This window comes from Antrostomus carolinensis, unplaced genomic scaffold (assembly GCF_000700745.2).
Source record: "Antrostomus carolinensis isolate BGI_N321 unplaced genomic scaffold, ASM70074v2 scaffold683, whole genome shotgun sequence".
Classification (NCBI taxonomy): Eukaryota; Metazoa; Chordata; class Aves; order Caprimulgiformes; family Caprimulgidae; genus Antrostomus; species Antrostomus carolinensis.
The window spans coordinates 8,381-21,780 of record NW_010306232.1 but is presented as its reverse complement, the minus strand read 5'-3'; the positions used below and the strand labels follow the sequence as shown (position 1 = coordinate 21,780).

General features: G+C 43.8%; 2 protein-coding genes across 2 annotated transcripts in view; both read right to left on the bottom strand.

Moving 5' to 3' along the window:
* Positions 1 to 230: 230 nt before the first annotated feature.
* On the bottom strand, positions 231 to 5,251 carry TLR4 (toll like receptor 4). The gene is made up of 3 exons (XM_010165071.2): positions 5,021 to 5,251; positions 4,037 to 4,197; positions 231 to 2,777 (listed from the first exon to the last, which is right to left on the bottom strand). Exons 1-3 carry the CDS (start codon positions 5,123 to 5,125, stop codon positions 518 to 520), a joined length of 2,526 nt encoding a protein of 841 aa, XP_010163373.1. The 5' UTR covers positions 5,126 to 5,251; the 3' UTR covers positions 231 to 517.
* A 6,900-nt stretch (positions 5,252 to 12,151) lies between these two features.
* The window catches only part of LOC114818442 (uncharacterized), a gene marked incomplete at its 5' end in the record, with an annotated part of 5,204 nt that continues 3,955 nt past the window's right edge, over positions 12,152 to 13,400 (bottom strand). Inside the window, 2 exon segments of the mRNA XM_029084290.1 lie at positions 12,152 to 12,270; positions 12,613 to 12,766. Of these exon segments, the coding sequence (XP_028940123.1) occupies positions 12,152 to 12,270; positions 12,613 to 12,766 (273 nt within the window).

Below are 13,400 nucleotides of genomic sequence, written 5' to 3'. Positions count from 1 at the left end.
GGTTTTTCCCCTGAGTCGTGGTGCCCAAGGAGGAAGACCCAAGACTTTTAGGATCCAAATCTCATTTCTGTTTCCCACCATTTTTAGAGCCAAGAATTCTGTCCCTTTGCTCTCCCCTGGGGATCCTGGGATCCACTCAAAGCAACAGACCCTGAAGTTCCACTGGGCAAATGGTCCCAGGACTCAAATCCAGTTTGAGAGGCAGACAAATGATGGTAAGAGCAGTCCACCTATTCACCGACCCCGCTAGACCTGCATGGATTGCTGGACCAGCTTTGCTTTACAGCTACAAACATGGAGCTCAGGCATGTGCAGCTCTTCTAGCTGTATTCACTCCTTAGCTTGCAAGTTCCTTTGAGAAAGAGTGACCAGCAAGGCAGGTATTTCTGTAGTGCTTTTACTGTGCCTCTGTCCACTTCCTCCAACTCTGAACAGCCATAGAAGAACCAGCTTCTGAGCACCAGCCATCAGCCAAATCCAGGACAGGGAAAGAGGACAGAAGTGATCTGTCTTTCTCTCACATGAGTTTTACCTCCTCATGATTCCATTTTTTGCCTTCTAGCAGGACTCCTGTCAGCTGCCTCCAGAAGATGTGCCTGTTTATTTCCTTGTTTTTCCACTCCAGATAGGTGTTCCTCCTCAGGTATCGGGACAGCCCCAGCCTCTGCCTCAGCAAGGCCTTATTGACTTCTTCTAATACAATCATGATGATTCCAGCCTTTCCTTCAACAAGCTGCCAGGACTGGGCAATGTCAAACTCAAAGCTACACCACTTGCTCTCCAGAAAGTCAGTAGAGATGACCGCAATGACATTTCTGCTACTCAGAAAACCTTCTTGGATTATATTGGTGACAACAGGTACCCCTGGTAGGAAATCCCTGAAGTAAACACAAAGACGGAAGGGAGGTGTTCCTCCTTCTAAGGGTTCCACCAGCTCTTTCATCACCCATTCTTGGTCTTTGCTGGAGTGGATGACAAATGCATCATAGGTGTCACCCCTTTCTGCAGAGTGTTTACACCCACTGAGCAGCACCAATGAGTAGTACAGCTGGAAGTAGTACTTGTAAATCAGGAAGACGAGCACCACTACAGTGAGCATCATGATCACTGAGAAGGCCACTGTGCTTGCACTGAGTTGGCAGGAGGACAAATCGAAGCTTGATAGGCTCACGTTGTTCAGGTATGCAGGTGTGTGGCATATCATCAACTCCTTGTTCTGTAGGAGCTCCTGATTTTCCTTGATCCATTTCAGAAAGTTCAGGTATACACAAGAGCATTCAAAGAGATTTTGAGAGATATCTAACAGAACCAAACTATCAGGCAGGATTTCCAGGGCTGAGTCCAACAGAACACTCAGCTGGTTGTTGCTGAAATCCAGGGCTGTGAGGGCTTGGAGGGGCTTGTAGACTACAGGATCAAAGCTCAGTAGCTTATTGTTGCTGATGTTTAGCTCTTTTAGTTCAGAGAGGGCATCAAATGTACTTTGATCTACCTGTACTAATTTGCAACTTGAAATATCCAAGGTGTGGAGGTGACTTAGGTTTTTGAAGTTGTTTGCCAATATGTTGTTCTCAAAGGAGTTGCCTGCCATCTTGAGTACTCGCAAAGAGTTCAAGCCACAAAATGTACACTGGGATTTAACATGAGTTCTGGTATGAGAAATATCAAGGTAAATGAGTTTCTGAAGGGACAGAAAGACAGGGTAGGAACCAGGACCAAGTAACTTTGTGTGCTGAAGGTCCAAATATAACAAATTCTTGATATTAACAAAATCTCCAGTCATGCTGATGTCAGAATTGAAGCTTAGGTTCAAGTGTTTCAAATTTGGACACTTGGGAAACAGAGGGGAACAGCAGCGAGTGAAGGAGAGGCGATTCTCACTCAAATCTACGGCCTCCAGGTTACTTAGACTCTGAAACTTCTGCCGGAAGCTATTGAGATGTTTGCTCTTGGTAATACGAAGCACTCTCAGCTCCTTGAAAAGAGAAAGCTTCACAGCAGGCACTTCCTTAAATTTGCACTTCTTGCATTCCAGCTGTTTCACTTGAGAGAACATAGGAACCTCTGATACCTCTTCAAGTCGGAGGTCCACCAACCGAATACTGGAGACATTGCCTATGCAGTTAAAAAGAGTGTCTGTGTTATCCTCAAATTCTCTGAAACAGATTAAGACAAACTCTTGCATTTTTACGTGACACAGTCCACTCAAGAGTCCACTCTGAAAGTCTACCAGTCTCTGATTATCACTGAATTCTCCAAGTATTAGTCTGTTGACCTGTAAACCAGTCAGGCCTTGAAGAGAAGTGTGCATCACATTGAAGTTCTCAAAAGAGGATCTTAGAACCAGCTCACCAAGATGAATCTTTGTAAAGGATCCCAGCTCTATATATTTTATATCATTCAAGGAAAGCACCAGTGTGAGGTTGAGTCTATTTGCTTCCCTCAGGGCATCAAGGTCTCCTTTGGAGATATGTGTGATATTATTGGAGAGAAAGCTCAGGTACCTGAGAGAGGTCAGGTTGGTGAAATACTTGGGAAGCTTCAATGAACCAATGTTGTTGTGGCCTAAATTCAGCTCTTGCAGGGTATGCAAGTGTCCAATGGGTAGGTCAGTCAGAGACCCTATGTTGTTTTCCACCAATACTAGTTTTTCCAGAGATGTTAAGCCATAGAAGGCTGCTGTCCCCAGGGACTGGAGGGAATTGGCAGTTAAAATTAAGGTGGAAAGTTTATGAAGATCCTTAAAAGAGTTATCTTCTATTGTACGGAGGTGGCACCTGTTGGACAGGAAAAGACAATAAATGTACATGAAACACTGTCCCTTTCATTACATGTTCACTAATGCTACTGCCCTAAGTGCTGGTGCAACATTATCAGGCTCGACATCATGCAGGGGGTTGGTTTGGCTTTTCCTGAACATGCCAAGGGAGCCCTGCCACAGCAGGAGACCTTCTCTCACCTCCACCTCCCTCTCTAAACCTGAAGTTCAATTGCAAAGCAAGAGACCTTGAGCCACAGTGAAGGTCAAAATTCATGCAGGCAGCAGGAAAGAAGCATTTTAGCTTTCTCTTTAGGCCAAAGTAACATCATAATGACCATCATCGATGGCAGAACCAACGAGATACTGCACTCCCTTACACCTTGCACACTCACAGACTTCAGACTGTCACTTTCAGCCACATCTGGGCAGTCCTACTAGTACCAGCATAATGCAGAAGTGGCAAAGCTCACAACTCTATCAACAGATTTGGTGGTGATATCTGAGCGGGAATAGACCCCAGGCCATGTTGGCTCTACAGGAGAAAATGAAGAGAAGAAAAAGAGGGTGGCCACCTAAAGATGGTTTCCTATGGGAAGATCCAGAATCTGAGACCCAAATCCATTCTGCAATGAATTAAAGCAAAATTAGTTTTCTAATCCAGCCAGTGCCTTACAGCAAACCTTCTCTGTCACTCAGACACTTCGGAGCTGTAACTGTGGTGGGACTGAGTGACATTTTTCAGTGAAACAATTTACCCAGAGAAACTGTTGTCTCAAGTCAGTGGAAATTATACATCAATTCAAATTTGCTAATAAGCCTCTCCCATCTCCTCCCCCAGATATATGAGGAAAAGGGAAAGGAGAATATGTTGATATTTTAGAACAGCCTTTTAGAAAATGAATGTACTTTCATTTATTTTTATTTTTTTTTAACTGTGATTAGAGAAAGAAGTTCACCCAAGATGTTCCACTTTGGAATTTTTGTAACAGTGAAAAGTCTGACATTTTTCTTGTTCAGAGAGAAGTAAAACATCTTTCCCTCCTTCTCACATCCCAAAATACAAGATCAGACTGACAGGCCCAGCTCTACGCAGAGGGTGTGCATTCAGTAACTGGTCTAAAAGCTGCACATCACTTGACCATGGGATATTCTGAGAGACAGATAAAAGTCATAAGCAAAAAAAAAGCCAAGACCAACAGACCCCAAAGTAAGCAACCACAGCAGCCCAGCTGGTGAAGCAAGGTTAACCAGTATCCACCTAAAAGAATTCATTACCTTGTAAGATCCAGAAGCTGCAGTTCAGGGACTGATGAAAAATAATTTGACCCCAGTGATTGCAGATTGCTGAAACTGAGATCCAAGTTCTGAGTGGTATTTTTTTTTTTAACTCCAGAGATATTCAGTCCCATGCATCTGAAAGCTTTGTTAGGGATGACCTGTAACAGTGGCAGATCCAATCATGGTCAACATCTGCTCTTCAAGAAGTGCCAGAAAATTACACTGTCAGGAAAGCAGGGGCAGAATTACTAACCTTGTAGTTAATTTCTAAATGAGCTGCCTTGAGTTTTAGGAAATAATCTTACAGATCTTAAGCATCTTTCCCACTGCTAATAGAACCAGTCCTACTCCCCAGGAAAAGCTACATTTCTTGCTGATTGAAGCAGGTGCAAAACTACAGGACAGTGTTCCTTGAGGCTATGGATGAACCTGCAGCAACCTTTGAGAGAGAGCCAGCAAAACAAACACATGGGGATGCAGTGCACGTCCAGGATCAGCTCTCAGCTTTGTTACACTGCAGATAAGCAGGCAGTTCAAACAACAGTTATTCTGCAAGTAATAATTGTCAGCAAAAGTTTGCAAAAGGTAGTTCATCAGTGCCAGGCACTTGAGGTACGGGTGAAATCACACTACGGTACAAATCAGGTGAAAATACTGTATTTTGAAGAAAATATAGACAAGGTTTGGATTTCTTCTTGAAGGGAAACATAATCTATTAGATTAACTGTACTGCAGTAACCTCAGAGGCACAGAAAGCCAACAAGAAGAAATGGTTCATGCTGCTGGTTCTGGTTCTCAGATGTTTTTGACACCAGTATTTACTTCAAATACTTCAATTGCCTTGGTAACAACCTTGGAAAAAAGATGGGCTTTCATAAGACAACTAACACACCACAGACTTGATGCACAAATCTCCCAAGCAGAGGGAAAAGTTGCACCACAGAAACAGAAGGATTCTGTGCTCGTTTAGAGATCACATACCTCCAAACAGGGATTGAAGAGGCAACCTGCCAGCTGTGATAGGACAAGAGCCAGCTGTAGCAGCACCATGAGTGTCCATGGAGGAAGAGCTCCTCTCCTGGGCATCTTCAGGAGGCCAGGTCTTCAGGAGAAAGCAGCATGGATATCACTCAAGAACCCGGAGTGAGAAACCTCACGACATGCCAAGCGTTTGTGTTTCACCACTCCTGCTTCTCACTGCACGTCAGAGTTGCAGAGAACAAGAAGGGAAGTGAAACTGGCACTGCCTGGTTTCTGGACATGCTCTGTGTGAATTGCTCTCCTTTAAACTGTTTTTAAAAAGTTTTTTTAAAAAAACAAGAATAAAATGAACTAATAAAAGGTATAGTTTGGACTATAAATTAAAATGGAATATGGGTTGTATCAGTGTGTGACTCAATTGCCTCAGATTAGCTCAGGTCAAAATGATAAAAAAGAGAAACTTTTGTGAAATTCTGAGTTTAATTTCTGGAAGGTCATGCTTCACATCCCATAATTCAAATGCACTGGATAGAGTAAATGACTCTCTGCCTTTGTACCTCTGCCATGCTCCCAGCTACACCACACTGGCAAATAGTGAAGTGCTACAGCTGTGGCAGATGTTTTCTTGAGCCAGGTAACAACAGGTTTATCTCTGGTCGAGCTCTTCTGAACATGCATCTAGGTTTTATCCATCTGGCTGGACCACAGTATTGCAGTTATCACAGGAACAAGCTGCACACGGTCAGGCACAAGGAGTAAATACTGGAGATTCATGGAATGGTCAGAGCCCAAGGCCTTACAGCCTTCCTCACTCTTTGGTGGGTGGGTTGCTGGGAGAAGCACAAACACCTCAGCTGGGCTTAGAGCTGCTATCTGCCCTGGTCATGCCTGACTCTGTGTTTGATGCTTTGCTACAAAAGTGAGTACGTCTCAATACCGTCCTTAATTTACAGTGCAGGCACAGCTATTGTTTCTGGAAGAGGCTTTGTAAAACCTCACAGTTGGCAATATTAATTTAAATCAGCTGTGAGCCTTCTAATAAAGCTCCCTGCTTTCATTTACTCTGATAAATGGTAGTGCATTCATGTATCTACTCCTGTCTTTCTGTAGATAACGAAGAAGTGTTACTGGGGATCCAGCCATAGGGTTACTGGGTATTATTAACACCACATAGACAGAGAAGTTGCAGAAATGTGAGATGAGGACGGGATACAAGCTGGAATAGGGAATGACTACTCATGGAAGTCTGTGAAAATTAATATTAAATATAATCTGCAGTATTAGTCCAGTGAGCAAACCACTTATAAAGAAAAATTTAAAATATGTCAGGAGGGATGGGGATTGGACTTCTTTGGCAGGTCAGTAGAGGGCCACTGAGAGATGGGGATATCCTAAAATAACAGATGATCTCTGCGATGAAAAACACATGGCAGCACAATGGGAGCTAAAACCAACACTCTGATGTGCAGCCAGATAGCGCCCATTAAGCCAGCAGATAAAAAGTTTGTTGAAATTGGGCAAGTTCTGCAAAATCCCTGTTCTGAAAAGCCTCTCATGATTGCAGGTATTTCCTTTTAGAGATGGAATCAAAAGTGAATGGAAACAATTGCTGACTGCTTCTGTGCCTGGATTAAGGAAATTGGCAGAGCATCATGTATCTGCAGAGAGGACAAATGAGTGCATCTTTTAGTATTCAATATGCAGAATGAAGCAATACGCATTTAATTTTTATCTAAGGCTGAGATGAGCCTGAAGTATGCTCTAGAAATTACCATTTCAATGGTGACTCACTGAAGATGCTGGAGAGTTAGGGAGCATCACAAAATCCATCCAACAGCAACGCTCAAGGGTCAAGCTGAAAGTACAGCCTGAGGGACGTTAAAAGAATGCACTGCTTCTATCACAAGGGACAGTTTCACAGTATACATTGTAATTTGTTCACAGAGAAATCATACAGAGACTGCAAGGGATGGGGCACAAGCAGAAAACATGCAAGCTAGCAAATCAAACCCAGCCACCAGTTTAGAAAGTCAATGCTGGTTAAGTTCATATTCTTCACCTTGCATACAGCAATGTGCAATGAGTGTAGAAAGCCATAATGTCTATGTAATTGCCTCTTTTGGTTCACAAGAAACAAAAGTATTATTTGGCATCCTTTAAACTGACAAGAGTAACATCTAAAATGAAACATGATTCACTGTGCTGGCAATTTACTGGTGGGTTCATCGAAGATCTCTTAGAAAGGAGGTGTTAGAGAAAATCTGTGTTTCTAAAAACACATGCCCAAGTAATCTTTGTTCTCCTAAACATTATTATAATATAAATAAGACAACAGCAGACAGCGTATACTCAACCTCTGTGACCTCAAGCAAGGCATTACATAGCATAAGATGGCTTCTATGTAGCTGGACAGACAAAACATCTTCTACTTTTTTATATTAAAAGAAAATAATTTGTGAACTCCAGCCAAAAACAAAAGCTAGCAAAACTCCTGGACAAGAAAACTGGTGATAGCCATGAAAACAGATAGGGCTGTCTGTATCTACTGTGATTTCAAGGTCACAGCTAACTCAATATCACATGTAGATCAACAGCTGCTACCCAGAAGAGAGGATATATTTGCCCCAGTAGTCATCCTAAGCAGTTCCCCAAGTCTCTCTGTAAATGAAGGCCAAGGAACATGGCAAGAACTATTTCAAGATTAAACAAACCAGGTTTTATTTTAAGTGAAAGGACCATCTGTAACAACTATTTGGTCATGAGTCATGGATATAAATCACAAGGAAAAATGAGGAAAAAGAAAAACAACTGAAAATGGCTTTAACATCATTTTGCTGCAAGTTCCACAAATACATTGCTTCCTGGAACTGGTGAGTCACCGCCTCACACAGCAACCCCTGGGCTGACCTGGCAGACACTGGGTAGAGACAGCACTGAACCACACGCACCCTTCATCAAAGCTGGTGAAGGAGTTGAGAAACTGGTATCATCAGAACAAGTCCTTACGAGAGCGCCTTGATGCCTGTCACTCTCACTTGTGCTCCTTCCCCATATGAAGTGGGTGCAATAATCCCACACTTGATGGAAGATCAGCTTGGTAGATCTACTGTTGTTGCTTCTGGATCTTGGATTTTGAAGACGAGAGCAACATTCAGGCTGAGAGAGAAACTTTGCATTTAGTTTGAGGTACAGACAGCTTTGCTGCTGTCTGTCTGTCTGAGCAATGATTGACTCTAGTTACAGATCATTTAACTGCGAGTTTCAAAGCAAGGAGCATCAGTGATGCAGATTGCTTGTCGTGCCTGTGACTGTAAGTGACAGGTAGGAACATGAAGGTGGAATCAGTCAGTCTCTACATACTATATAGCAGAGACCAAGCCCCAGCCCATTGCGAATGGTGCCACCTAAGCCAAACAGAATCCAGCATAGCTAAGGTGTCTCCCATCGCAGAAAAGGACAGATACTGGAGTACACAGGAAAAAACAAAACAAAACAAAACAAAAAACCACCAACAACAAAAGCTAGTGTCCAAGTTAGTTTGATGAGAAGCAGCCAAGCCTACACTGAAGTAGGTAATGTGTGTCATCAGATGGGCTATTCCCCAAAGCCAAGGTCGTATGAATACCCCAGAACTACTCAAAAGCTATTAGGGAAGAACTGTGTCAAGTAACCAGGGACAAATACATGACTAGAAGAAGTGATTAATCAGTGTCAAGACAGTCACTATCTGTGACAGCTACTCCATATGGACTATATCAGGTCAGTTAGGAGCCCTACATTTTACTGATATCAATGTTTAATGTAAATGGTTGGAAGGATTTCACACAGATGGTGAAGGCATCCAGACTCACTTGCCAAGCATCCATGGACAGGCAGTGGGTGGCAGTGGAGCACCCTTGACCCCTGGAAAGAGGCAGGCTGGAACCAAACAGCACTCCCTGCCCTTCTGCCTTGGACAAACCATGGTCACAGAGTTGGGGATTCACTGTCGCCATCGATGCGAGGATGTTTGCAGTGTCTTGGCATGAAATACACTGTGCTTCAGAATATAATTGCCTTTCCACAGCCCTGAGAAAGGTGGATTTACCACCTCAGATCGATGCTAGCTTTTGCTACAGAAGCAACAATAGGACTCATTTTCTTTTTCTTTCCCCCTCCATTACATCCTTATTATGGTATCGCGTAGCCTGATTTACATATGTTTTGTATTACTGTGGCTTTGCCTTATCCTACTTATTCCACCTCCTCTCCCCCAGTTCTCTTGATAATAATGAGTCTGCTGTAGGGCAAGGATTTATTCAGACTATCAAACACTAAAGGTGTGTAGGGCAAGGAGGACTGCAGAGCTCAGACTTTCTAAGCTGGACAGAAGAAAGGTTGATTTGGGGATTCAGTGTCACCACTAAAGCATGGTTAAATAGTAAGTCCCTACTGTATTGCTCCAACACACCAGGAAAGTTTGAAACAAGAGGCAGCTCTAATGAATCGTGGTCACCTGGAGGGATTATAGAACCCCTTTTTGAGAGAAAATCAGCAAGCTCTTAAACATAAGAGCAAAAAGCTGCGTAGCAGACCTGCTCACTGCAAGTACTGAGAGACTGCCACAGGAGTGACCAAAGCTAAGAATCTTGAGCCTCATGTTTATGGTTTCACTACCATGATTTGACACTACATGACAGGAAAATGTTGCAAGAACCGCGGCAGAAAGTGCAGACACAGCTCCTGCAAGCTGTGACAAAGTTCTTGTATACATGTCACCTAGAGAAAAAATGTAAACCATGTTCTGGCATTAGTTCATAGCATGCTTTAAGCATCAGCTTTTAGACATTAAGATTTTTATGTCATTTTACTCTACCAGAAGAACACAGAATATTAATTGCCTACATAGTTGTGAGCCCATTTCCAAAGCAATAAATTCCAAAAGAGTGATCGAGCCAGATCCAAATGCATATTTGCATCCATTTGGAACATTGGATTTTTGGAATCTGCAGAACCTGTGTGGTGATATTGTGTTATTCAGTGAGTAAAGACTTATTTGTGCACAGGGTAAACCCAAAGCCAGCATTTAGCTGATAAAGATGAATTTATTAAAACACCCTTTTTTCTCCCAAACTCAGTTCAGTTTCATTTGTACGTGCAAGATTAGGTAATCCCCTCTCAGCCTTCACATGACCTTTCTCAAACAGAGCTGAACCAGTTTCCCAGGGCAAGGCAGCTTTTGGGGGGTGTTGTCAGCATTTCTTTGTCCATGAATTGCACACACTAACCAGGACAAAACAATTTCGGCTCTAATGGAGGAAGAACCAGGCTGGCCAAAAGAGATTAGCAGTGGGGGCAACAGGAAGGGCATTAACACTTTGCAGATCATGACAGGCAGGGCATTAACAGAAAGCTTTCAAGGGGCAGGGCTGAGACAGTAGAAGAGAAGTTATCCAGGAAAAGGAGTGACACGAATATCAGAGAAAGAGTTCTGAAAGCCTGACCACAGTCAAGGGAGGAAGGAAATGGGAGGGAATGCAGAAGTTTCGTGTCCCATGGAAGGCGTTAGCAGTTATATGGGTTCTGTGCTAATGCTCCCACACCTCAAATGCTGCTGCAAGACAGATGCATCCTGATGTAAGTTAAGCCAACCCCATTCATAGAGTTTGCCCTCAAAGAGCTATGCAGGAGGAGCCTTCTTAGAATCATAGAATGGTTAGGATTGGAAGGAACCTTAAAGATCATCCAGTTCCAACCCCCCTGCCAGCAGCAGGGACACCTTCCACTAGACCAGGTTGCTCAAAGCCTCATCCAGCCTGGCCTTGAACACTTCCAGGGAGGGGGCATCTACAACTTCCTTGGGCAACCTGTTCCAGTGTCTGACCACCCTCACAGTGAAGAACTTCTTCCTAATATCTAATCTAAACCTACTCTCTTTCAGCTTAAACCCATTTCCCCTTGTTTTGTCATTAACTGTCCTTATGAAAAGTCCTTCCCCAGCTTTCTTGTAGGCCCCCTTCAGGTATTGGAAGGCTGTTATAAGATCTCCCCAGAGATCTTCTTCCCAATGAAGACCTGGCTGAAGAGGCTGAGGCAAAGTGGTCGTACCAACGTAGCCATCAGCTTGTAGGTTTATCACTGTAGGTTCTTTCTGCTGCTAGAGGCAGCATTTTGGTGAGGCAGCAACTGAAGTGAAGCCATGGGGATAACAGGCTGGGAAGAAAGTAACGAGAGAAGTAAAGAAGGGGAAATATGACATAGCTGCATCTTGGAAGGAAGCAGCAAGGGATGAGAAGATGTGGTCCCAGAGGTGGAATGTGGACATGAGCCAGCCACAGATGGGAGGTTAAGGGTTCTTCAGTGGGAGTTCTGAAATGTGGAAAATTTTCAGCACACAAAGTAGACTTGGCAGGGTGACTCCATGCTTAGAACAAGCTGGAAGAGACATGGAAACCTTTGGACAGCATGCTGATGAAAAAAAAAAAAAAATCAACTGAGGGAATTACATGGGGTTATAAAGCCATGAGAAGATCTCAGAGGAGATACTAAGGTAATTCTCACCTGTCCTGACAAGAAATCCCCTTCCCACAAGACAGTGCCAACTCCTTGAAACCAGCAGTATATTTAATCTCAAACAGAGCAATGAAATAAATATTTCTTTTTTCCTGCAGACATTAATGTTTCCCAACAACTAGTGAGATACTGAAGATACCCCAAGTGTTCAACTTGTCCCTCTTCCAAAGTGATGGGTATGACTCTCACTCTAACCTGTGTAGGAAGGAGTTTGAAATCCCATGGCAGGTATCGCACCCTCACCTTCTCCCTTTCTCAGGGGCTGAGGACCAGCTTAACATCTCAGTTTAGTGCTTTTCACAAATAACTGAGGAGCACAGGATGGCCGATTACAAAACATGAGAGATTACCCAAGGCAGAAGGGTTGTGCAACACTCCACCCTCCACCACAGCAGTCAGCAGTGGAAACCAGAGGCCAACAAAGGAAAGGACAATTGCTCTGAATCTCAGGGATTCATCTCCCACCCCACATGTGACAGGACATACTGTGACCTGCTCAAAACAACCTGGACCAAGGGCAAAGCCCAGCTGGGATCATCAGTGGTGCGTGGAGGGGACAGCAAGCAGCACAGCCCTCTCTTAGTCCTGGGCCTGGAAAGAAGGGCTGGCTATGTCTGCAATCACTCCCAACTCAATCGTTTTCAGCAGCCAGTTCCTCTCAGCAGTGGTATTGTGCTCAAAGAGAAAGAGAGGCAAAGCTATAGATTATTCCTTATAGTGCCCTTCATCCTGCCCAAAATGCACTGGATCCTGCCTAGTCTAACCTTGCCTGCAGCCCCTTGCAGGAATTCCACCACACAGAACCCTCATCACCACACTAGGACAGCTGAAATGCACCCTGAAGGTGCCAGCATCGGTGCCCAAGCTCCTCTCTGAGAACAAAGCATGTCCCAACACATTTCCCTGGCATGTCCCAGCAGGAGTTTCCATGGGTAACACCAGTGATAGCTACCAGACCTCTCAGCTGCTTGGCTCTCAGCTTTGTCCAGTAGGTTTCCCCTATGGAGGACACCTTAGTTTGAAGGGGAGGCATTTTCTACCTCATTTTTTTTTTCCCTGTGAGCAACCCCTATTGTAATACTGTATTGGCACAGTAGTGTCATGGTTGCCAGGGTAACCAAAGCCTGCAATATTGACCTCTTGGCACATATGGAGAGCTAAGTTCAAAGCAATGATTCCCATGGTGGCATATCTCTGGGAAGGGAAAGGAGAGAACATCTGTTTAGGATTTCATACTCATACTTTTGCAATCCTGACACCAGCAACACCTCTGCAGCTGGGACCAGTAGCTTCTTCCACACTCAACAGAGCAAAAAAAATCCACCACGTAAATAAAACAGGACAACACTCCCAGAACTCAAACAAGCAGCATCTTATGAAAAGGTACTGCAGAAGATGAGGCCTCTGGGATGATAAAATATAGAGCTCCAGGGAAATAAAAAAAAAATAATCTTCAAATGGATGGAATCAACATGATTTTTAACAAATCCACATCCATGAAGGAGCCTCTACAAGGTCTTTGCATCTCTGACTTTCCCATGTACCTCTTTGTGTGCATTCCCTGCTGGCAGTCCTCGTGTGATACCTCACTTTTAATCCACACATTAAATTCCTGTCCCTGGTCTGTGTGCTACTAAACTGCCTCCTGCTCACGTAAAGCTAACACAGCCATGTCCAAAATCAAATGCTGCCTTAAAAGCCTGGTGACTGAGCAGCACAGCCACCACGGTCCTGAGCAGCTGAACATGGTCCCTCAAGCCTAACCAAGCACTTTGCACTCCTCACCTGGATTATCCCACTTTGCACTTTCCAAACATTTTATCAGGGA